The sequence below is a fragment of the Corythoichthys intestinalis genome, chromosome 18 (assembly GCF_030265065.1).
Source record: "Corythoichthys intestinalis isolate RoL2023-P3 chromosome 18, ASM3026506v1, whole genome shotgun sequence".
In the NCBI taxonomy this organism is placed as follows: domain Eukaryota; kingdom Metazoa; phylum Chordata; class Actinopteri; order Syngnathiformes; family Syngnathidae; genus Corythoichthys; species Corythoichthys intestinalis.
In genome coordinates, this window is record NC_080412.1 from 18,548,995 (window position 1) to 18,567,293 (window position 18,299).

General features: G+C 38.9%; 1 protein-coding gene across 4 annotated transcripts in view; it reads right to left on the reverse strand.

The window, feature by feature from the left end:
• slc8a4a (solute carrier family 8 member 4a) overlaps positions 1–18,299 on the reverse strand; it is a 71,235-nt gene that overhangs the window by 38,642 nt on the left and 14,294 nt on the right. For all 4 annotated transcript variants that reach the window (XM_057821258.1, XM_057821260.1, XM_057821257.1 and 1 more), the window contains one exon: positions 17,764–18,281. In XM_057821258.1, coding sequence (XP_057677241.1) covers positions 17,764–18,281 — 518 coding nt within the window. The remainder of the gene's footprint in view (positions 1–17,763; positions 18,282–18,299) is intronic.

The window sequence follows — 18,299 nt, forward strand, 5'->3', positions numbered from 1 at the left end:
ACCGTATTTGCCCGAATATAAGACGGCCCTGATTATAAGACGATCCCCTCTTTTTCAAGACGCATGCGGACCGGACATAGAGAAACGCGCTGGCCCTCAACGGCTTCGATACGCTTTTGCGTACCAATGGCTGACCACTGTATTTGCGGCGGACACGAGAAAATCACTTTCTCTCGGCCCCACTGAGTAATTATTTCCGTGATCCCCCACCCCCATCAAAAGACAGACGGACGACAGAGACATCACCGGAGCTACCAAAAAAAAGGACTTTTGCTGAAAAGTGGCTGCAGGAGGTAACATGGCTAGAAGCAAATGATGCTCGCATGGAAATGTGGTGCAACATTTGCCGTGAGAATCCCAATGTCGCTAATAAGAGCAGCGCATTTTATGTAGGGTCAAAGAATTTTAGCCATCCAAACTTTGAAAAGCACGAAAAAAACAGAGCATGTGGCAGTTAAGCAAACTATCGATGTCAGATAGGACCCCACTCGCCCTATGGACAAGTGGCGGAATAAAGTTATTGTAGAACAGCGCCATGCGCTGACAAACGTGTTTTTGCTCGCATTTCACGAAGCTAAACATGCACGTTCAATGAGCTCTTATGAGGAGGACATCCCACTTTTACAAAGGCTTGGAGTTAATGTGAGAGCCGCATATGAATGCCCTTTATTTTGAATTAGTGCTTTTATGTTTATTTCTTTACATTTCACTTCAAAGTAATGGCAATTTTGTTGTGCCAGTTGATGTTAATCAAGCGTTGATTGTTTATATAATTAATTAAAGGTAATTGGCTCTAAGTAAAGCTTGTCATAATTTTATCGCATCAGGCGGGTCGGCTCTCAAGCTCAATGAGGACCAAGTCACATCTCCAGGTCCTCCTCTGAGAACCTGGGCAAAAAAATTATGTGCACCCCTGACAATGTATTTGAGAGAAAAAGCATGTTATTTTGCCTCATTTAAATCTTAATATCTGAACATTTAAATATATAAACTAAAGTGCAATTACATTCGTAAATGAATGGCTTCTGGTTTTTGAAATGTAAATAAACCAATCTATTGTGATAAAACAACAAAATTGCAATAACTGCATTAACCATCAAAGTGAGGTCTAACTGTAACTGTAGTCTTGAAACAAATCTGAACAAGGAAAAACATTGCAATAAAATAATGCAAACTGGTTAAACTTGAGAGTAGCTGAGATCTGTCATGACAGAACATCGCTTCAATTATATTTGGTGCCATCTAGCATCGGGAATGGGTTTAATGTCTAGACCGCAAATATAAGACGACCCCCACTTTTTCAGTCTTATTTCAATGCAAAAAAAACGTCTTATATTCGGGCCAATACGGTACTTTCTCTTTTAATGTTTTGTTGAAAACTCAACTCAACGTCAAGTGCGGCAGATAGTAGGCGTGTTGTGTTGCACAAGTTCTGAAATAAATCATCAAAACCTGACGAAGCTGGCCATTTCTTTGGCAAGGTTATCACAATAATAATTGTCACCGCAACTTATAAAGACTGGCGAACGGAAGTCGGTCCTCGCACCCCACGCTCATATTTTTCAATCATTTCCATCTTCATTTCAATGGTAAGTGTCACCTTTTCCTTGTTTCAACACCTACACTAATCTTCTTGGAACCTGTGTTGATTTTTTCTCATAAGAAAATCCGCCGTGCGTCCGTCTGCGCTGCTGTCATGTCGTCGTATTTCGAGCATGTTGTCAGATGTCGAAACAAATGTCAATTTTCACGTCGGATGTCGAAAAGATTGTGTATTGAAGCGATCATATGTCGAGGTACCACTGTATAAGTTTTTTAATGACCAAAAATAATCACATTCCCTATAAAGGGTTAAAGGTCTTAAGCGTCGACTTTGGAAAATCTGTCCACTGTATTGACCACTGTACGTGAAAGAATTAAAACATGTAAACGTAACTCCAAAGGTATGCGAGGATTTTTTATTGAATTTCAATAGCATGAGTGGTAAACTTAACATTTAAACTTTCCCGAAAGTGCCTGCAGATGCAAACAACAGGGGACAAGTAAAATGCTCGATCGATTCCTTGAATATTAAAATTGGTGATAAATTCAAGTATCGTTCCAAGTGTCAGTGAGAGCTGACCTGAGCTTTATGGATGACACCACTCAGTTCTACTCGTCTTCCAGTCCTGTGTTTCAGCAGGTCACAGTGAACTCTCATTACAGGGGCTCACATGCCATCAAAACTCAGAGGCCCCTATTCACTGAGTAGTACTTCTAACCGGATCTGATTTGCTTGAATGTCCTCAGTAAAATGGTATTAATACCAATGACTAAATACATTATGTGAGCAAGAATTGGCTGCTATCGACGGTGATAGATGTCCAATCCGTTAGAAGTGGTTGCTGTAATACTACTTGGCTGGTGCCAGATGTTGGTTTACGCCATGCAACACTGATGTCAAGCAGATCTAAGAAACTTTAGTGCATTGAATAAAACTAAAGTTAATTTAGCTTATGCATTATTTGACAAAGAGAAGAACATTGTGAACACTCTAATCTTCCTTTTCCTTAATTTAATGGTGAGAAATATTATTTTATTGCTTTGATTTGTATTACAATGTGCAATGTTACTAATTAACTCATCGGCTGCTATTGATGGCGCTAGATGTCAAATCCATTTGAAGTGGGTGGGTTGTTCATTCGCTGCCATCGTCCTAGTTAAAAATGGATTGGACGTCTACAAGAGGTAAACTCATTTAAATTCACTGCAGAAAGATGATTGGACACCACATGATTGGCGTTTATCATCATCAGCCGACAAGTACCCCTCTTTTTGTAGCCATCTTGCCGACCAGCAGTTGGAAATTAGATCACAAAAAGGACATATTGCACAGCATTGGCACATTATTTCTTTGTTCTCGCCATTACCAATGACAGCATTTTTATTGCCTTATGCAACATTAGTTATGATTCCAAACCTCCCAACAATTTAAACTTTACTGAAACGACCTTACTCAAGAAAGTCTGTGCTGTAAAGCGACAAAAATCAGAAGTGAGATGAAAGAAAATCCTGGCAGGACAAGCGAGAGCTCCTTTTTTTCACTGAACAATAATGCTAGGAATTTAATTCATTGAATGCATGAATGGCTGCCACTGACAGCGATAGATGGTTCAATTAATGAACGTTCGTTCATTCGCTGCCAGCGCTCCCAGGTCAAATGGATTGGTCTACTAGCAGAGGTGAGTAGTAACGCGTTACATGTACTCCGTTACATTTACTTGAGTTGTTTTACTTTTACTTGAATAGATTTGTAAAGAAAAAAGTGCTACTCTTACTCCGCTACTTTGGGCTACACAAGAGTCGTTACATTTTTTTCCTCTTTATTCTGCATATTAGATTTATTATATACCGTATTGTCCCGAATATAAGACGGTGTTTTTTGCATTTAAATAAGACTGAAAAAGCGGGGGTCGTCTTATATTCGCGGTCTAGACATTATAGCAATTCACAACGCTAGATGGCGCCAGATATCATTGAAGCGATGTTCTGTCATGACAGATCTCGGCTACTCTCAAGTTTAACCATTTTGCATTATTTTATTGCAATGTTTTTCCTGATTAAGATTTGTTTCAAGTCTACAGTTACAGTTAGACTTCACTTTGATGGTTAATGCAGTTATTGCAATTTTGTTGTTTTATCACAATAGATTGGTTTATCTACATTTCAAAAACCAGAGGCCATTCATTTATGAATGTGATTGCACTTTAGTTTACATATTTAAATGTTCAGATATTAAGATTTGAATGAGGCAAAATAACATGCTTTTTCTCTCAAATATATTGTTATAATCATTTGTTTCAGATGTACTGTAATTATTTTCTGTATAAAAATCAATTTGGTGTTCAAAAAGTCTTGAAAAAGAGGGGGTATTATAATCAGGGCCGTCTTATCTTCGGGCCAATACGGTATATATTTTTTCGAGAGTAGATCAAGCAATTTCAACAATGAGACGTCGCAACAATAATCACATGACTCCATTACACCAATCTGACACAAGCTTGCTGTTCTATTATCACGCAAACCTGTTTAATCACGCGTCTCTACAGCACCGTAACAAATGAAGTATTTGACATAGAGTGCTGCCCTCGACATGAATCGAAATCGCAGTTTTAAAACTCTCTCCCAGTTTTTATTTGGCACCAAATTACCACAAAAAAACGGACATATGATCCTTTTAACTTCATAATAGTAACTATGAAGGAACTATTCACTATTCAAACTAGGAACTTATTTTTCCACTAGAGGGAACTCATGCTCTTTGGACGAATAATGCTTCATTTGTGTCTTATTTTTTTCTCTATTGTGATACATTGTATATCAATTGTAGACAGAGGTGGGTAGAGTAGCCCAAAATTTTACTCAAGTCAGAGTACCATTACTTCAAAATAATATTACTCAAGTAAAAGTAAAATTAGTCATCCAAAAAATGTACTCAAGTACAAGTAAAAAAGTATCCATTGAAAAGAATACTTAATGAGTATGAGTAACTGCTTTTTTTTTTTTGTGTATTTTTTTTTGCTTAATGTGGTTATGTAATGGGTTATTGTACAGTATCATCATAACAATAGTTCATATACATAGGTTTGTGCTGAGATTAAAAAAAAAAAAACACCAATGTTTACAAAAAAAAAAAAAAAAGCAGTTACTCATACTCATTAAGTATTCTTTTCAATGGATATTTTTTTACTTGTACTTGAGTACATTTTTTGGATGACTAATTTTACTTTTACTTGAGTAATATTATTTTGAAGTAATGGTACTCTGACTTGAGTAAAGTTTTGGGCTACTCTACCCACCTCTGTCTACAATTGATATACAGTGTATCACAAAAGTGAGTGCACCCCTCGCATTTCTGCAGATATTTAAGTATGTCTTTTCATGGGACAACACTGAGAAAATGACACTTGGACACAATGAAAAGTAGTCTGTGTGCAGCTTATATGATAGAATGTATTTATTTTCCCCTCAAAATAACTCAAAATATAGCCATTAATATCTTAACCCCTGGCAACAAAAGTAAGTACACCCTTTAGAAATTATGTATATCCCTAAATGTCCAAATTGAGTACTGTTTGTCATTTTCTCAAAATGTAGCGTGACTCATTACAGGAGTGCTGTCAGCATTGCTGCAAAGATTGAAGAGGTAGGGGGTCAGCCAGTTAGTTCTCAGAGCATACGCCGCACTCTACATCAAATTGGTGTGCATGGCTGTCACCACAGAAGGAAGCACACCAATGACGAGTCACATAACATTTTGGAGGGAAAATGACAAGCAGTAGTCAATTTGGACATTTAGGGAAATACGTAGTTTCTAAGGGGTGTACTCACTTTTGTTGCCAGGAGTTTAGATTTTAATGGCTATATTTTAAGTTATTTTGAGGGGAAAATAAATTAACTCTATTATACTGTATAAGCTGCACACAGACTACTTTTCATTGTGTCAGGGTGTCATTTTGTCAGTGTTGTCCTATGAAAAGATATACTTAAATATCTGCAGAAATGGAGGGGTGTACTCACTTTTGTGTTACACTGTACTAGTACATTTGGTTTGATGCCATTTTTAATGGCTACGTTCGAATTTGAAGGAAGCCAAATCTCTGTGCATTTACCTGCCTTTTTTTCCTCCCTTTGTGCGCTCACCCGACCCACACAATACACCCACTCGCTAGCCCTGCAATCCTCCGCACGCAGACACATTTATTTGACACGTTTTATTCAGTGTTTCTCCCTGTATATCATTTGGTGTTCTCTGCAGAAAGCACAGAGTTCACATCTGGATTTACCAGCTCCCGGATCTCTTTTTGCTTGGTCTTTTTGTTATTAGGATGCGTGTAGCATCTGTACTAAAGGTCATCTTAAGTCACTTTTTGCCGGATAGAAACTGATGAACTCATGCTCTTATGTATGACTCGATGTTTTTAGTCAACTAAAATCACACTATAACTCAACAAAAGTCACTTTTTTTTTTTTTTGCTAACATTATTCTAGTTCCTCAGTTTCTTGGCATAAATAGTCAACTTTCATTCAAACTGACCATTACACACGAAAAAAGGGCAATTGCTTGATGGACTATTTGACATCAGCACATTTCTCTGTTGTTAAGTGGTCTGTCTTAAGCAGACAAACAAGTCATTTGCACCTAGTTGACAAAGGGGTAAAACCAAGTAGGCCTGTAAGCGGAACTGAACGGCCCCACGCACGTTTGACGTTTCTTGTTCCCAGAAGGGGCGCCAGGCCGAATGGGTAATATTTCGAATCAGTCGTGTTCAGGCTAGGATACCTCTCATAAATGCCGGATAATGAAAAAGACTGAACATTGAACTTAATTTGACGTGTTGCCCACAAAAAATGGCCTGACTTTGGCACCCCGACCAGGTCAGGCCCGTGGATGAAATTTCACCATGATAACTTAAGATCTCATATGTCTCATGAAAGGTCTCACCAATTTTGAGGAGGATCCAACAAACTCCCTAGGCGCCAAGGTCTCAAACGTGCACCCTGTATATCGACTAATATAGCATATTTTTTCACATTCAATCCAAAATACCCGATTTCCTGTTGGGTTTGGAACATAGGTACAGGAGACTTTTTGGAACAGTTTTGCACAAGGTATCGACTCCCCAAATTTCATCGTTCTACGTTGGAAAAACTTAAAAGGAGAGGCCTTTTTGAACATTTCAAGGGGGTGCCATTGAGCCATTTCGTTACTTTTTTTTTGCAAGGTAACAAAACTTACATCAAGCTGCATGTATGTGCAGATTTTGGTGGGTTTTCGAGCATGTTAAGGCCTCCAAATTGGCCGTTTTCATTTGCCATTAAAAAAAAAAAAAAAAAAAAAAAAAAAAAAAAGTCCTTTGCATTACAATAGGGCTCTCGCACCAGTTGGTGCCCGGGCCCTAACAAGTCCCCAATTCAACTAGTCTGTACAATCCATATTCTACCCAAGACAACTGTGTACTCCACATGTCAAATCTACACTCATCCATTGCCAGTCCCTGTCTTCCTCTTTAATTCAGCTATTATTTGCCTCACAATGATATCCTCTCATCCTCCCACATCCTCTCTGTGAACAAGCTAAACTTCTCAGAGCCAACACGTCAACGTGGGCTCCAATTTTTGATTAGGAGATGTGAAGGAACGGAAGACAAGACCCATTATTCGAGCAATTTTCTCAACCACTTATTCTGTTAAGGATCATGAGGAGCTGTAGTCTATTTCAGACTGACTTTGGTTAGACTGGTGACTATTCAAGGCCTAGGGCCAGTGTTGTTTTTGGCAACCCTTTTAAATGTTGTCTTAGTCTTTTGGACGATAATACTTAGTTGTATTCATATATTAGTCATCACAAAATACGTTTGTCTTCATCTAGCTTTTGTTGACATCAACCCAAGACTAATTTCGTTTAGTTTTAGTCGACGTTGACTAAAGATGTTTTTGTCTGTAATTTTTTTTTTTTACTCCATAAATTTTTGGAGTAAAAATCTTGGTAAATAAATAAATAAACAATTACAGGTTTCTAAATATTTTGAATTAGTCGTCAATGGCAGAAAATGAGTTAAGCAGTGCCAGGCCACGGTCAGCATTGTCACTAATGCGTTACTCACTAACGCGCTTTTGTAATATGCTTTCTTTCAGTAACGAGCAATCTAATGTGTTCATTTTTCCAAACCAGTAATCTGATTAAAGTTAGTTTCCTTAGTGTCTGTCCATTACTATTTTGTTATTCGCTCATAATGTGGGTAAATAGAAGAATACAGTGATCCCTCGCTTTTCGCGGTTAACGGGGACCAGAACCCGCTGCGATAAGTGAAAACCGCAAAGTAGCGCAAACACCCCTTCCCCCAATTTTTTATTTTTGTGTGTGTGTTCAATGTATTTATTCAGATTTAACATAGGAAAGAGTTACATATAAGACATGTGTTTTCACTTTTTTGCCCAAAGTATAATTAAATAAATAAATAAATAAATAAATAAATAATTATATATATATAATAATAATAATAATAATAATAATAATAACGATACATTTTTATTTAAAGGCGCCTTTCTGGCACTCAATGTCGCCGTACAATGATTTAAAAATATAAAAAGTGAGAAAATGAAAGTATATAACGTATAAGGAAATTTAAAATACTAAAAGAGATATAGAGGCAGTTAAGAAGACCAGAACTAAGTGATTATTGTGTATAGGCTAGTCTAAACAGGTGAGTTTTGAGTTTTGTTTGAAAAAGGGGGAGGGAATCTGTGTTCCTGAGATCGGGTGGGAGTGAATTATATCTATAATATAATATCTATAATAAATAATAATAAAATAATAATAAAATATAAAATAATTATATATATATATATATATATACTGGACTGTCTCAGAAAATTAGAATACACAATATTCTAATTTTTTGAGACAGTCCTGTGTATATATACAGGACTGTCTCAGGAAATTAGAATACACAATATTCTAATTTCCTGACTGTCTCAGGAAATTAGAATACACAATATTCTAATTTCCTGACTGTCTCAGGAAATTAGAATATTGTGTATTCTAATTTCCTGAGACAGTCCTGTATATATACACAGGACTGTCTCAAAAAATTAGAATATTGTGTATTCTAATTTTCTGAGACAGTCCAGTATATATATATATATATATATATATATATATATATATATATATATATATATATATATATATATATATATATATATATATATATATATATATATGTATAGCCTAAGTCCAGCATCCGGAGGCTCTACACCAAAGGTTGCGCTACACTTTTTCGTTGTCTGTCATTTTGACTGACAGTGTCATAAAAATCCGGTCATAATCTATTTTTACCCGTCACTTACCTTTTTAAAATGATAATAATGACATATTCAATAGTATTTAGTTTTCATTCATTTTTAATTAATATTCTGTCCGAACAAGCTCAACAAGAGGCAAACAGACAGCGGAGTGCACCAATCAGCGACGGGCAGACGTGCTGTTAGCAAAGCGACGAGGGCAGGACGAGGGACTTGCGCGAGGAAGTAAACATACGAGGAGAGCGGAGTTTATTCAACATGGCTAGCGCGAGACAGACTGTTGTCAATGACTCGTGTCGATGTGTTTTAGCTCATTTAAAACGGAATTTAACGCGGATTGGAACATATTCTCGGCTCTCCCGTTCGCCATCCGTGTTGTTGTAGAGACGACTTTCGGCGCGCAAGAGTGACGTTGCTCGTGAAGTACACGTCACGCAAATAAACAAATCTGATTTGTCGATTGATTTTGTACCTACTCGAGAGGCCGTTAATGGGCTGGGTCCCAGACTTTTCTCTCAGTGTTTGAAAATACAGGGGGAACAGTCTGGCTGTGCCAGGCAAACACTCAGTTGCCTTGACATTTTTCCGAGTAAGGCCAACGACGTCATGCATCAAGAGAGACAATAGCTAATTAACATGCTCACTCGCCACCCTGTGGTCTGGGGTGTGAATTGCAACCTGTCAAAATGACAGATGGACGTCAATTTTTTCCGTCACCGTTTTAAAAAACCGGTCACCGACGGAAAATATTCGGTTAGCGCGACCCCAGCTCTACACACAGCGGAAAGAGGGAGGCCGAGGACTAGTGAGCATCAGAGCCACTATCCAGGAGGAAACTACATCCCTCCCAGTGATGACCTGCCCGGTAAATGCCTCAGGCAACAGAAGCCCAGTAAGGAGGAGGACCCTGAGGAGATATCATGGAAGTACAAGCCTCTGCATGGTATGTACCACCGACAAATTGAGGGGGTAGCTGACATGGGAAAAACATACCAGTGGCTGGAAAAGGCCGGACTGAAAGACAGCACGGAGGCACTGATCATGGCAGCACAAGAACAGGCCCTAAACACAAGATCAATAGAGGCCGGGGTGTAGCACACCAGACAGGACTCCAGGGGCAGACTGTGCAAAGAGGCCCCTGAGACAGTCCAGCACATCATAGCAGGGTATAAGATGCTGGCTGGCAAGGCATACATGGAACGACATAACCAGGAACATCTGTGCCAAGTACGGACTGGAGACCCCAGAGTCAAGGTGGGCGACACCTCCAAAGGTGATCGAGAACAACCGAGCCAAGATCCTGTGGGACTTCCAGATCCAGACAGACTGGTGATGGCCAACCAGCCTGACATAGTGGCGGTGGATAAACATCAGAAGACAGCAGTAGTGATAGATGTAGCAATCCCGAGCGAGAGCAACATCAGGAAAAAAGAACACGAAAAGCTGGAGAAATATCAAGGGTTGAAGGAAGAGTTGGAGAGAATGTGGGGAGTGAAGGCAACAGCGGTGCCAGTAGTGATCGGGACTCTCCGGCCAGTAACCCCCAAGCTGGGTGCATGGCTCCAACAGATACCAGGAATAATGCAATAATAATAACGCAGAAGAGTGCAACACTAGGGACAGCTAAGATCCTACGCAGAACCCTCAAGCTCCCAGGCCTCTGGTAGAGGACCCGAGCTTAAAAGGAGAGACCGTACCGCCCGGGTGGGCGAGACAACAATTAAATTTTTTTATTTTAATAAATGGTTTTTAAGCACCTAAAATGTAATAATTATGATAGGTTTTAAACATTTTACTGTCATACTGAATTATTTTTAAACAACAATAAAGTAGTAGAAAAATGCTTGGCTTTATTAAATGCTTCATTGAGTGAGTCCAATCAAAGCCACTCAAGCTGCTCACTTACACACGATGAGTTGCCACAGCAACTGTTTAACAAGTTAAACGATGATAGGCGCATGTGGCGCTTTTATGTTCGTGTCTCTGGCAAGCTCAAACGGAAACATCTGTCAATCATTTTTAACTTTAATAATCAAATCCAGCTCACTGCCTGACAAACAAAGAGCAGGGAGAGGGAGGGAGGGAGGGAGGGAGGGAGAGTGAGACTACGCAATCGGCTCGGGACCGCTCAGCTGTATTTCTTTTATTTTTTCAATTGAAAAAAAAAATCCACGATGGACTGAGGGTGCGAAGTTTGAAGCGTGATGCAGCCATCAACCACTGTATTGTAGTCATGTTCGAAGAATATTTTGAATATAAAATGTTATAAAGGTTCCCAGAATGCGTTCGTTTCCATGGTAACCGCCCATAGTTACTTCCTGTTTTGGTCTCGAGTCACACGCGCTAAGTGTTTTGGGACACGTGAGGATAGCGGGTGCACATTTGAGCCGAGTACAGCCACCTGTTGAGATGTGCGAGGGAATGTTAATCTGTGTGCATCCATGAATGTACCTGAGTATTTTTCCTTTATTTTCAACATTATGACATAATTTGCTGGATGACACTAAATGACAACCGTCCTAAGCATTCATTAATGCTCATGACTATGTCATGTCATCATTATAACAGTCTTATGGCAGTCTTATTACGCCGCTGTCAAATAAAGTGTTACCCATTAACCCAAATAAATCAACAAATAAGCCATAATGCGCTGTAAACCACAGGATTTAAAATGAGGGGAAAAAGTAGCGGCTCAATGTCTGAAAAGTACGGTAATTAGTTTTAAAAGAATATTAAAAATAATTTTTACAAAAATGTGCTATCGGTACAGCATAGGCACAGGCCAATACCACACAACTTAGTGTCCATACAAATCGGTATCATAAGCTAAAAAGTTTTATCGGTGCAACACTAATCATAAAACGTCTTTTTTGTGCTGGTTAGTAACATTTCTCTTGACTGCACAGGTATAACTAAAAGAGCCAAGGAGTGAGCAATATGCATCTTCCTTTTCCTCCCTTCTGAACTGGATGCTCATTATATTTATCTTTTGTGCGCAACTGAATGCGCTCACCTATCCAAAAGTGTCTCTATCTGCGTTCAGGGGCCTTCAGGCTACAACCGTGTGTGCTAGTGATTTTGTTTGTGGCGAGGTATTCAAGTTGACAAGTGGTGATTCAGAGGAAGACATACAACATTTGTAAGCTTTTGTCATAAAGCCAGTAGGAACGATTTCAAGTCGAAAATTCTGCAGTATTGCAAGTAGATAAAGATGTACAGACAAGCCTCCGAGCTAAAATAAACAAGCTGACAAGAGTGTTCTACATGCTTTGTTTGTGGATTATTTGAAGCTCTGCACAGACCCTGTGATACTTATGTAGAGCCTTCCTTTGTGCATCTGTTTTTGTTACTGCTTTAACATACCAGTTGGGGCGAAAGTGGATAACTCGGGCAGTTACATAAGCTAGGATGAAAGCTCCCTTAGTGCAAGGGGAACACTTCTGGAAAGGTAAATCAATAGCCAGTGTTCGTAACTCCTCATGTTAAATGTTTCCAATCAATAAGATAGTGAACTTCCTGACACATTTGGATCAAAGCAAGATGCCACAGTCATGGTTGGGTGATGCTTATGAATTTCAGGAGCAAAACATCATTTCTTTCATGCACGAATTATGATGTTTTTTTTCTTAAACGTTTTTATTACATTCATATAGGACAGGTTCTCAAACTTGCGGATCATGAGGCAATATTTTGAGGTGCCCATCTATTTTTTTGTTTTGTTTCTATTTATCTCTTGTGACTAGGGATGTCTCGATCGCATATTTTTGCACCCGAATCTGAATCACCTGATTTTACAGACACACAACTATTCACGCACACACTAACACCTACAAACAATTTGGAGTGTTCATTCAGCATACCACGCACGTTTTTTTTTTTGGGATGTGGCAAGAACCTGGAGTAAACCCACGCAGGCACGGGAAAAACATGCAAACTCCACACAGGAAGGCCAGATTAAACCCAAGATCCCAGAACGGTGAGGTGGACATGCTAACCACTGCGTGCTGTCTTCATAATGTGAATTATTTTTAAACAAGAATAACATAGAAAAATGCTTGTCTCTATTAAATGCTAATTGAGTGAGTCCATTCAGATTCATTCACGCTTTGACGCTCACGGTGCTGAGAAAAGCCTCTTGACCATGAAGATTGACCAAGCATCAAGCGATGATGAACACATTTGTGCCTTTGATTGTAGAGCTACTGAGCCTTTTCTTGACAGATCAAAGTTACAAACCAGTCAATCATCGTTAATATTAAGTACCAAACACCAGCTGCACTGGTGACCAAGACAAGCTACAGAAGGGAGGGTGAGAGGCTGTACGAGCATAGACTTCACTATCAGTTCATGGGAAAATGGGCGCGGGGCCGCTCTGTATGGGGCCTATTTTCAAAACTAAGGCTGCTAGCAACCTAAAACCAAAACAGGCACCTCCCTTAGGCATATATGAGTCTCCATGAGCAGCGGCATCAAAAAAATTAAAACTCGTCCCCTAATAAAATCCAGATTAATTATTTTTTATATACATATAACAAAACTTAAAATGGCTACAAAATTCTCAGATTTTACACTAGATGCACAAAATCACCGAATGCAAAGATAATCACCTATATTTTCAGGATCAATTGCAATATTTAACATATCATATAAGTTTTTGCCCAAAGTAGCGACATAATTTTTTTTAATTTAGTGCAATTTTGACCTTTTCAGCAGCTAATAAATCACTCGGTTTTCACATCAGAGACTTAATACTTGAGGAAAGCATGCAGAATTATCTTAATTTTACTCAACATAGCAAATTTTGCATTTTTCTATATACAATTAGAACTTATTTAGGTTAAATTCTGATGTCACTATTGCCTCAGGATGTCTTGCTGGCTATCTGGCCCCCTACGTTTTTAGATTGAAATGTTACATAAAATAAAACATGTAAGAGCCGATTTTTTTTGGTATGTTTTTTGCCAAAAAACGGGCGGTTGGCTGAAAATTACCTAGTTTTTTTTAAAATAAAAAGTTATGCTATTGTGTATGGATACAAACTCTAACATGGCAGCCATCACAAAACAAAGAGCTTTTTAAGTTGAAAATTCTTATAAATAAATGCATAAATCCCGGAATTTCTCTCGATATGAACGCAAAACAGTCTAGATTCTTGGTTAGAAAGAAAAGGAAAAAAAAAAAAGGGGAGTTATCATTGATTTTTTGTAAATATTTCAAGCTAGAGTTACGCTAATATTTTCAATTTGTTTCTTTTTTTCCCCACAACATTGCATGCACAGTGCTATTTTATCTAATAATTACCTTGAATCCTCGACCAATTCACTCTTGAGACACTGCCCTCTTCTATGCACTAAAACTTCTGTTTTAAATGTCCTGTTTCTACCTAAATCCAGCGTTAGAACGCAGCATGTGTTTGACTATCACAGTGAAAGCTGCGACGACGCTCTGCCTGGCCCGGCCCCCTATGGTTAGCTGTGGCGCAACGTCTGTATGAGCTGTTTCGTCAACTGATAGTGAGATCTATGGAACGAGCATGAAGCAGAAAAACATAAATATATTTTTTTGAATTAAAAACCCGATCCTTTTCACCCGATCTTCTGAAAAATGGCGTGATATGCCCGATTTCCGATCACGTGATCAAATCAGGACATCCCTGCTTCTGACCTCACCATAAACATCATAATGATATTGACGGGACATTGGGCCGATTAATAGGCGGCCTACATTGTTGGCGTGGCCGTCAAAGCTGACCGGGTGGAATCACAGACAAATAGCTTTTTTTCATGAAAATTCTTGTGAATAAATGCTTAAATCCCCAAATTCCTCATAGATGTGGACACAAAACAGTCTTGATTCTTGATTAAAAGCAAAATAAAATAAAAAACATGCAGTTAGGTGCAAGTAGGATGCTAGCCTATTAGTCCATGTGGTGGCTTTATTATGTAAACAGAGCTTTTCTAGTGAAAATTCTTGTGAATTAATGCTTAAATCCCTGAATTCTTTATAGATACGGACGTAAAAGAGAGAAGAGTCTTGGTTAAAAGCAAAAAACAAACAAACAAAAAAAAACGTGCAGTTAGCATTTATTTTACATAAATATGTCGAAGTATGATGCTAGTCTGTTAGTCAAGGTGGCAGCAGTCTTACAACAAAGGGCTTTTTACGTTGAAAATTCTTGTGAATAAATGATTAAATCCCCGAAATCTTTATAGACATGAACGTAAAACAGTCTCGATTCTTTGTTAAAAGGGCAAAAAATTATTGGAATTATTTTTCGTAAATATGTCGAAGAATGATTGATTCTAGTCTGTTAGACAATGTGGCGGCAGCCTTACAACAAAGAGCCTTTTACGTCTAAAATTCTTGTCAAAAAGGAAAAATAAAATGATTTTCTTGAATCCTCGAACAAATCACTCCTGAGACAATCTTTCCTGTTTGTATGCGGTACAGCTTTCGTATCTTTTTAACCTAAATCCGGCGTTGAATCGCTGCATGTGTCGTTGCGACGGACTGCGAATAACTGAAGCGGATTGTTGGATGGCCCCCTGCTTGAAGGCGTGGCGCAGTGAAGGTTGAATCTGACGCGTCAATATCATTATGAAGTCTATAACCTCACATAGCTTAACTCTTCGGTTTTCATTGACGGCAATATCATTTGAGTTTAAATCGATTGGATCTCTATGCAATCAATGGTGTTTTCAGTATCCATTTCCCTCTTTTACTATCGCAACGCAAACTCTGTGACCTGGGCTGGCAGTACATGATGATAATTTTGACTAGATGTCCACTTAAGTAACCACTGTCCTTAAATGGGTTAATACATCTCCCATTAGAGAAAGCATACTCAGATCACGTTATGGGCAGTAACTGACAACAAGAACAGACTTGAAAAACATTCTGATTTGGCCTTAAAAAGCAAGTGCATATGCATGTCTAAGCACTTTTTAGTATCAGCCTTGATACAAAGGCAACTACAACTTGCCCAAATGGAAATATTAGCATTCATACAGCAACTTCACACATCTCTGCGGATTTGCTCTGATGCCACACGACTTGTGTTTAGCAGCTTGCCAGCATGAATTGCGATTTTCACTCAAAATCTATGCAATAACTAGAACAGGAGGAGGGAAAACTCAAGCTTTCATGAAGCGCTCACGCTGTCAAATACAGTACGACTTTTTGCTTAGATATTCTGTGATGGGAAAAACGAGTAAACATGGATGAACATCTATGAGCTATCCAGACATGTATTCAATTTTACTGATGGACAACCGATTTAACAGCACTACTCTCGTTGTGCATATCCTCGAAAATTACATAACGTTCCTCGCCATTTATATGAGTTCACACATTACAGAAATAGTGGTAATGATGTGTTCAAGGAGTTAATGAATTCCCTGAAGGCTTGAATGTCCGATTCATTTAAACTAGGGGGATTGGCTGTGAATAGTCACGTTTCAGTGCATTTAATGGCGCAAGACGTCCAATATATTTTGACTGGGAGGGGTTCATTCGGCCTTTTCAGTCAAAATGGATTGGACATCTCGCGCCATCATTGGCAGCCAATGAGTTGAATGAGTGCCCTATCATAGACTTCGTAATGATATTGACGGGTCAGATTCCACCTTCATGGTGCCACACCTTCAAGTAGGGGGCCATTCCGCAATCCGCTTCAGTTATTCGAAAGCTGTACCACATACAAACAGGAAGTGGATTTGTTCGAGCATTCAAGGTAATTATTATATATATATATATATATATATATATATATATATATTTTTTTTTTAATAAGAATTTTTAACGTAAAAAGCTCTATGTTGTAAGGCTGCCGCCACATTGTCTAACCGAGTATAATCATTCTTCGACATATTTACTAAAAATAAATGCTAACTGCCCGTTTTTTTTTTTGCTTTTTTAACAAAGAATCAAGACTGTTTTATGTTCATATAAAAATTTGGGGATTTAAGCATTTATTCACAAGAATTTTCAGTGTATTAAGCTCTTTGTTGTAAGGCTGCCGCCACATTGACAAACAGACTAGCATCGTACTTCGACATATTTACGTAAAATAAATGCTAACTGCCCGTTTTTTTTTTTCTCTTTTAAGAAAGAATCGAGGCCGTTTTAGCATTTATTCACAAGAATTTTCATCGGAAAAGCTCTGTTTAAAAGGGCGGCCGCTACATTTGCTTACTGACTAGCATCATAGTTCGCCATATATATGTAAAATAAATGCTAACTGCACGTTTTTTTTTTCTTTTTTTTTCTTCTGCTTTTAACCAAGAATCGAGACTGTTTTACATCCATATCTATAAAGAATTCCGGGATTTAAGCATTTATTCACAAAAATTTTCAACGTAAAAAGCTCTTTGTTGTAAGGCTGCCGCCACATTGACTAACAGACTAGCATCGTACTTCAACATATTTATGTAAAATAAATGCTAACTGCCCGTTTTTTTTTTTTTTTGCTCTTTTAACAAGGAATCGAGACTGTCTATATCTATATCCGTAAATGGTAAATGGTGTTATACTTGTATAGCGCTTTTCCACCTTTCAAGGCTCTCAAAGCACTTCACACTACATCGCCATCCATCTACTGGTGACGCAGCACCAGGGATTTAAGCATTTATTCACAAGAATTTTCAACGAAAAAAGATCTTTGTCTGTAATTCCACTCTGTCAGCTTTAACCGCCACGCCAACAATGCAGGCCCTCTATTAATCGGCCCCGTGCCCCGTTACCCTTCAATATATTATGAAGTCTATGGTCCTATAAAGGGTTAAGCTTTGAGTTTTCTCTGTCATTTGTTTGTATTGAAATGTGTGGACTTTAAAATTTGTAATGACGAAATGGAAGTTTTATTTCATCATATTGGGGATTTTAGTTAAAAAAAGAACCAAAAGTCTTGTCACTCACATTGTCTCATCGTTCTGAAACTCCAGTTTGCCAGACACTTCCTCGTAGTCCTCCCCAGCCTTGGCAGTGCCCTCTACGGTGTGGTAAGGCACGGCAACCTTGCCTCTCGCTCCTGACGTCCGGTGAACCTTGACCTGCATGTTTCCGACGCTCTCGCTGACCCTGGTGGACTTGCTCTCGAACGTGAAGATGCCGGCGTGGTCGTCGTCGTAGATGGTCACCGTGGCGGTGTGAGCGTTGCCCAGGGCGGCTTTTGGGGGGATGTGGGAAGACATACCCGCCATGCTGTTGCCGGAGGAGATGGAGCGCGGCTCCAAGATGGAGACTTCAGCTCGGTGGACAATGCGTGGGTTGCTGAGGCGCACGTAGAAGTGCTCGTCTTCTTCAAAAATGTCATCGTCGATCACGCCGACCGTGAACTCTTTTGTGGTCTCGCCAGGCTTGAACACCAAAGTGCCCTCAGCGAACTCGTAGTCAGAGCCGGCGTTGGCAGTCCCGTCCTCAGTGCGGTAGTCGACCTATTTGTGAGAAAATAT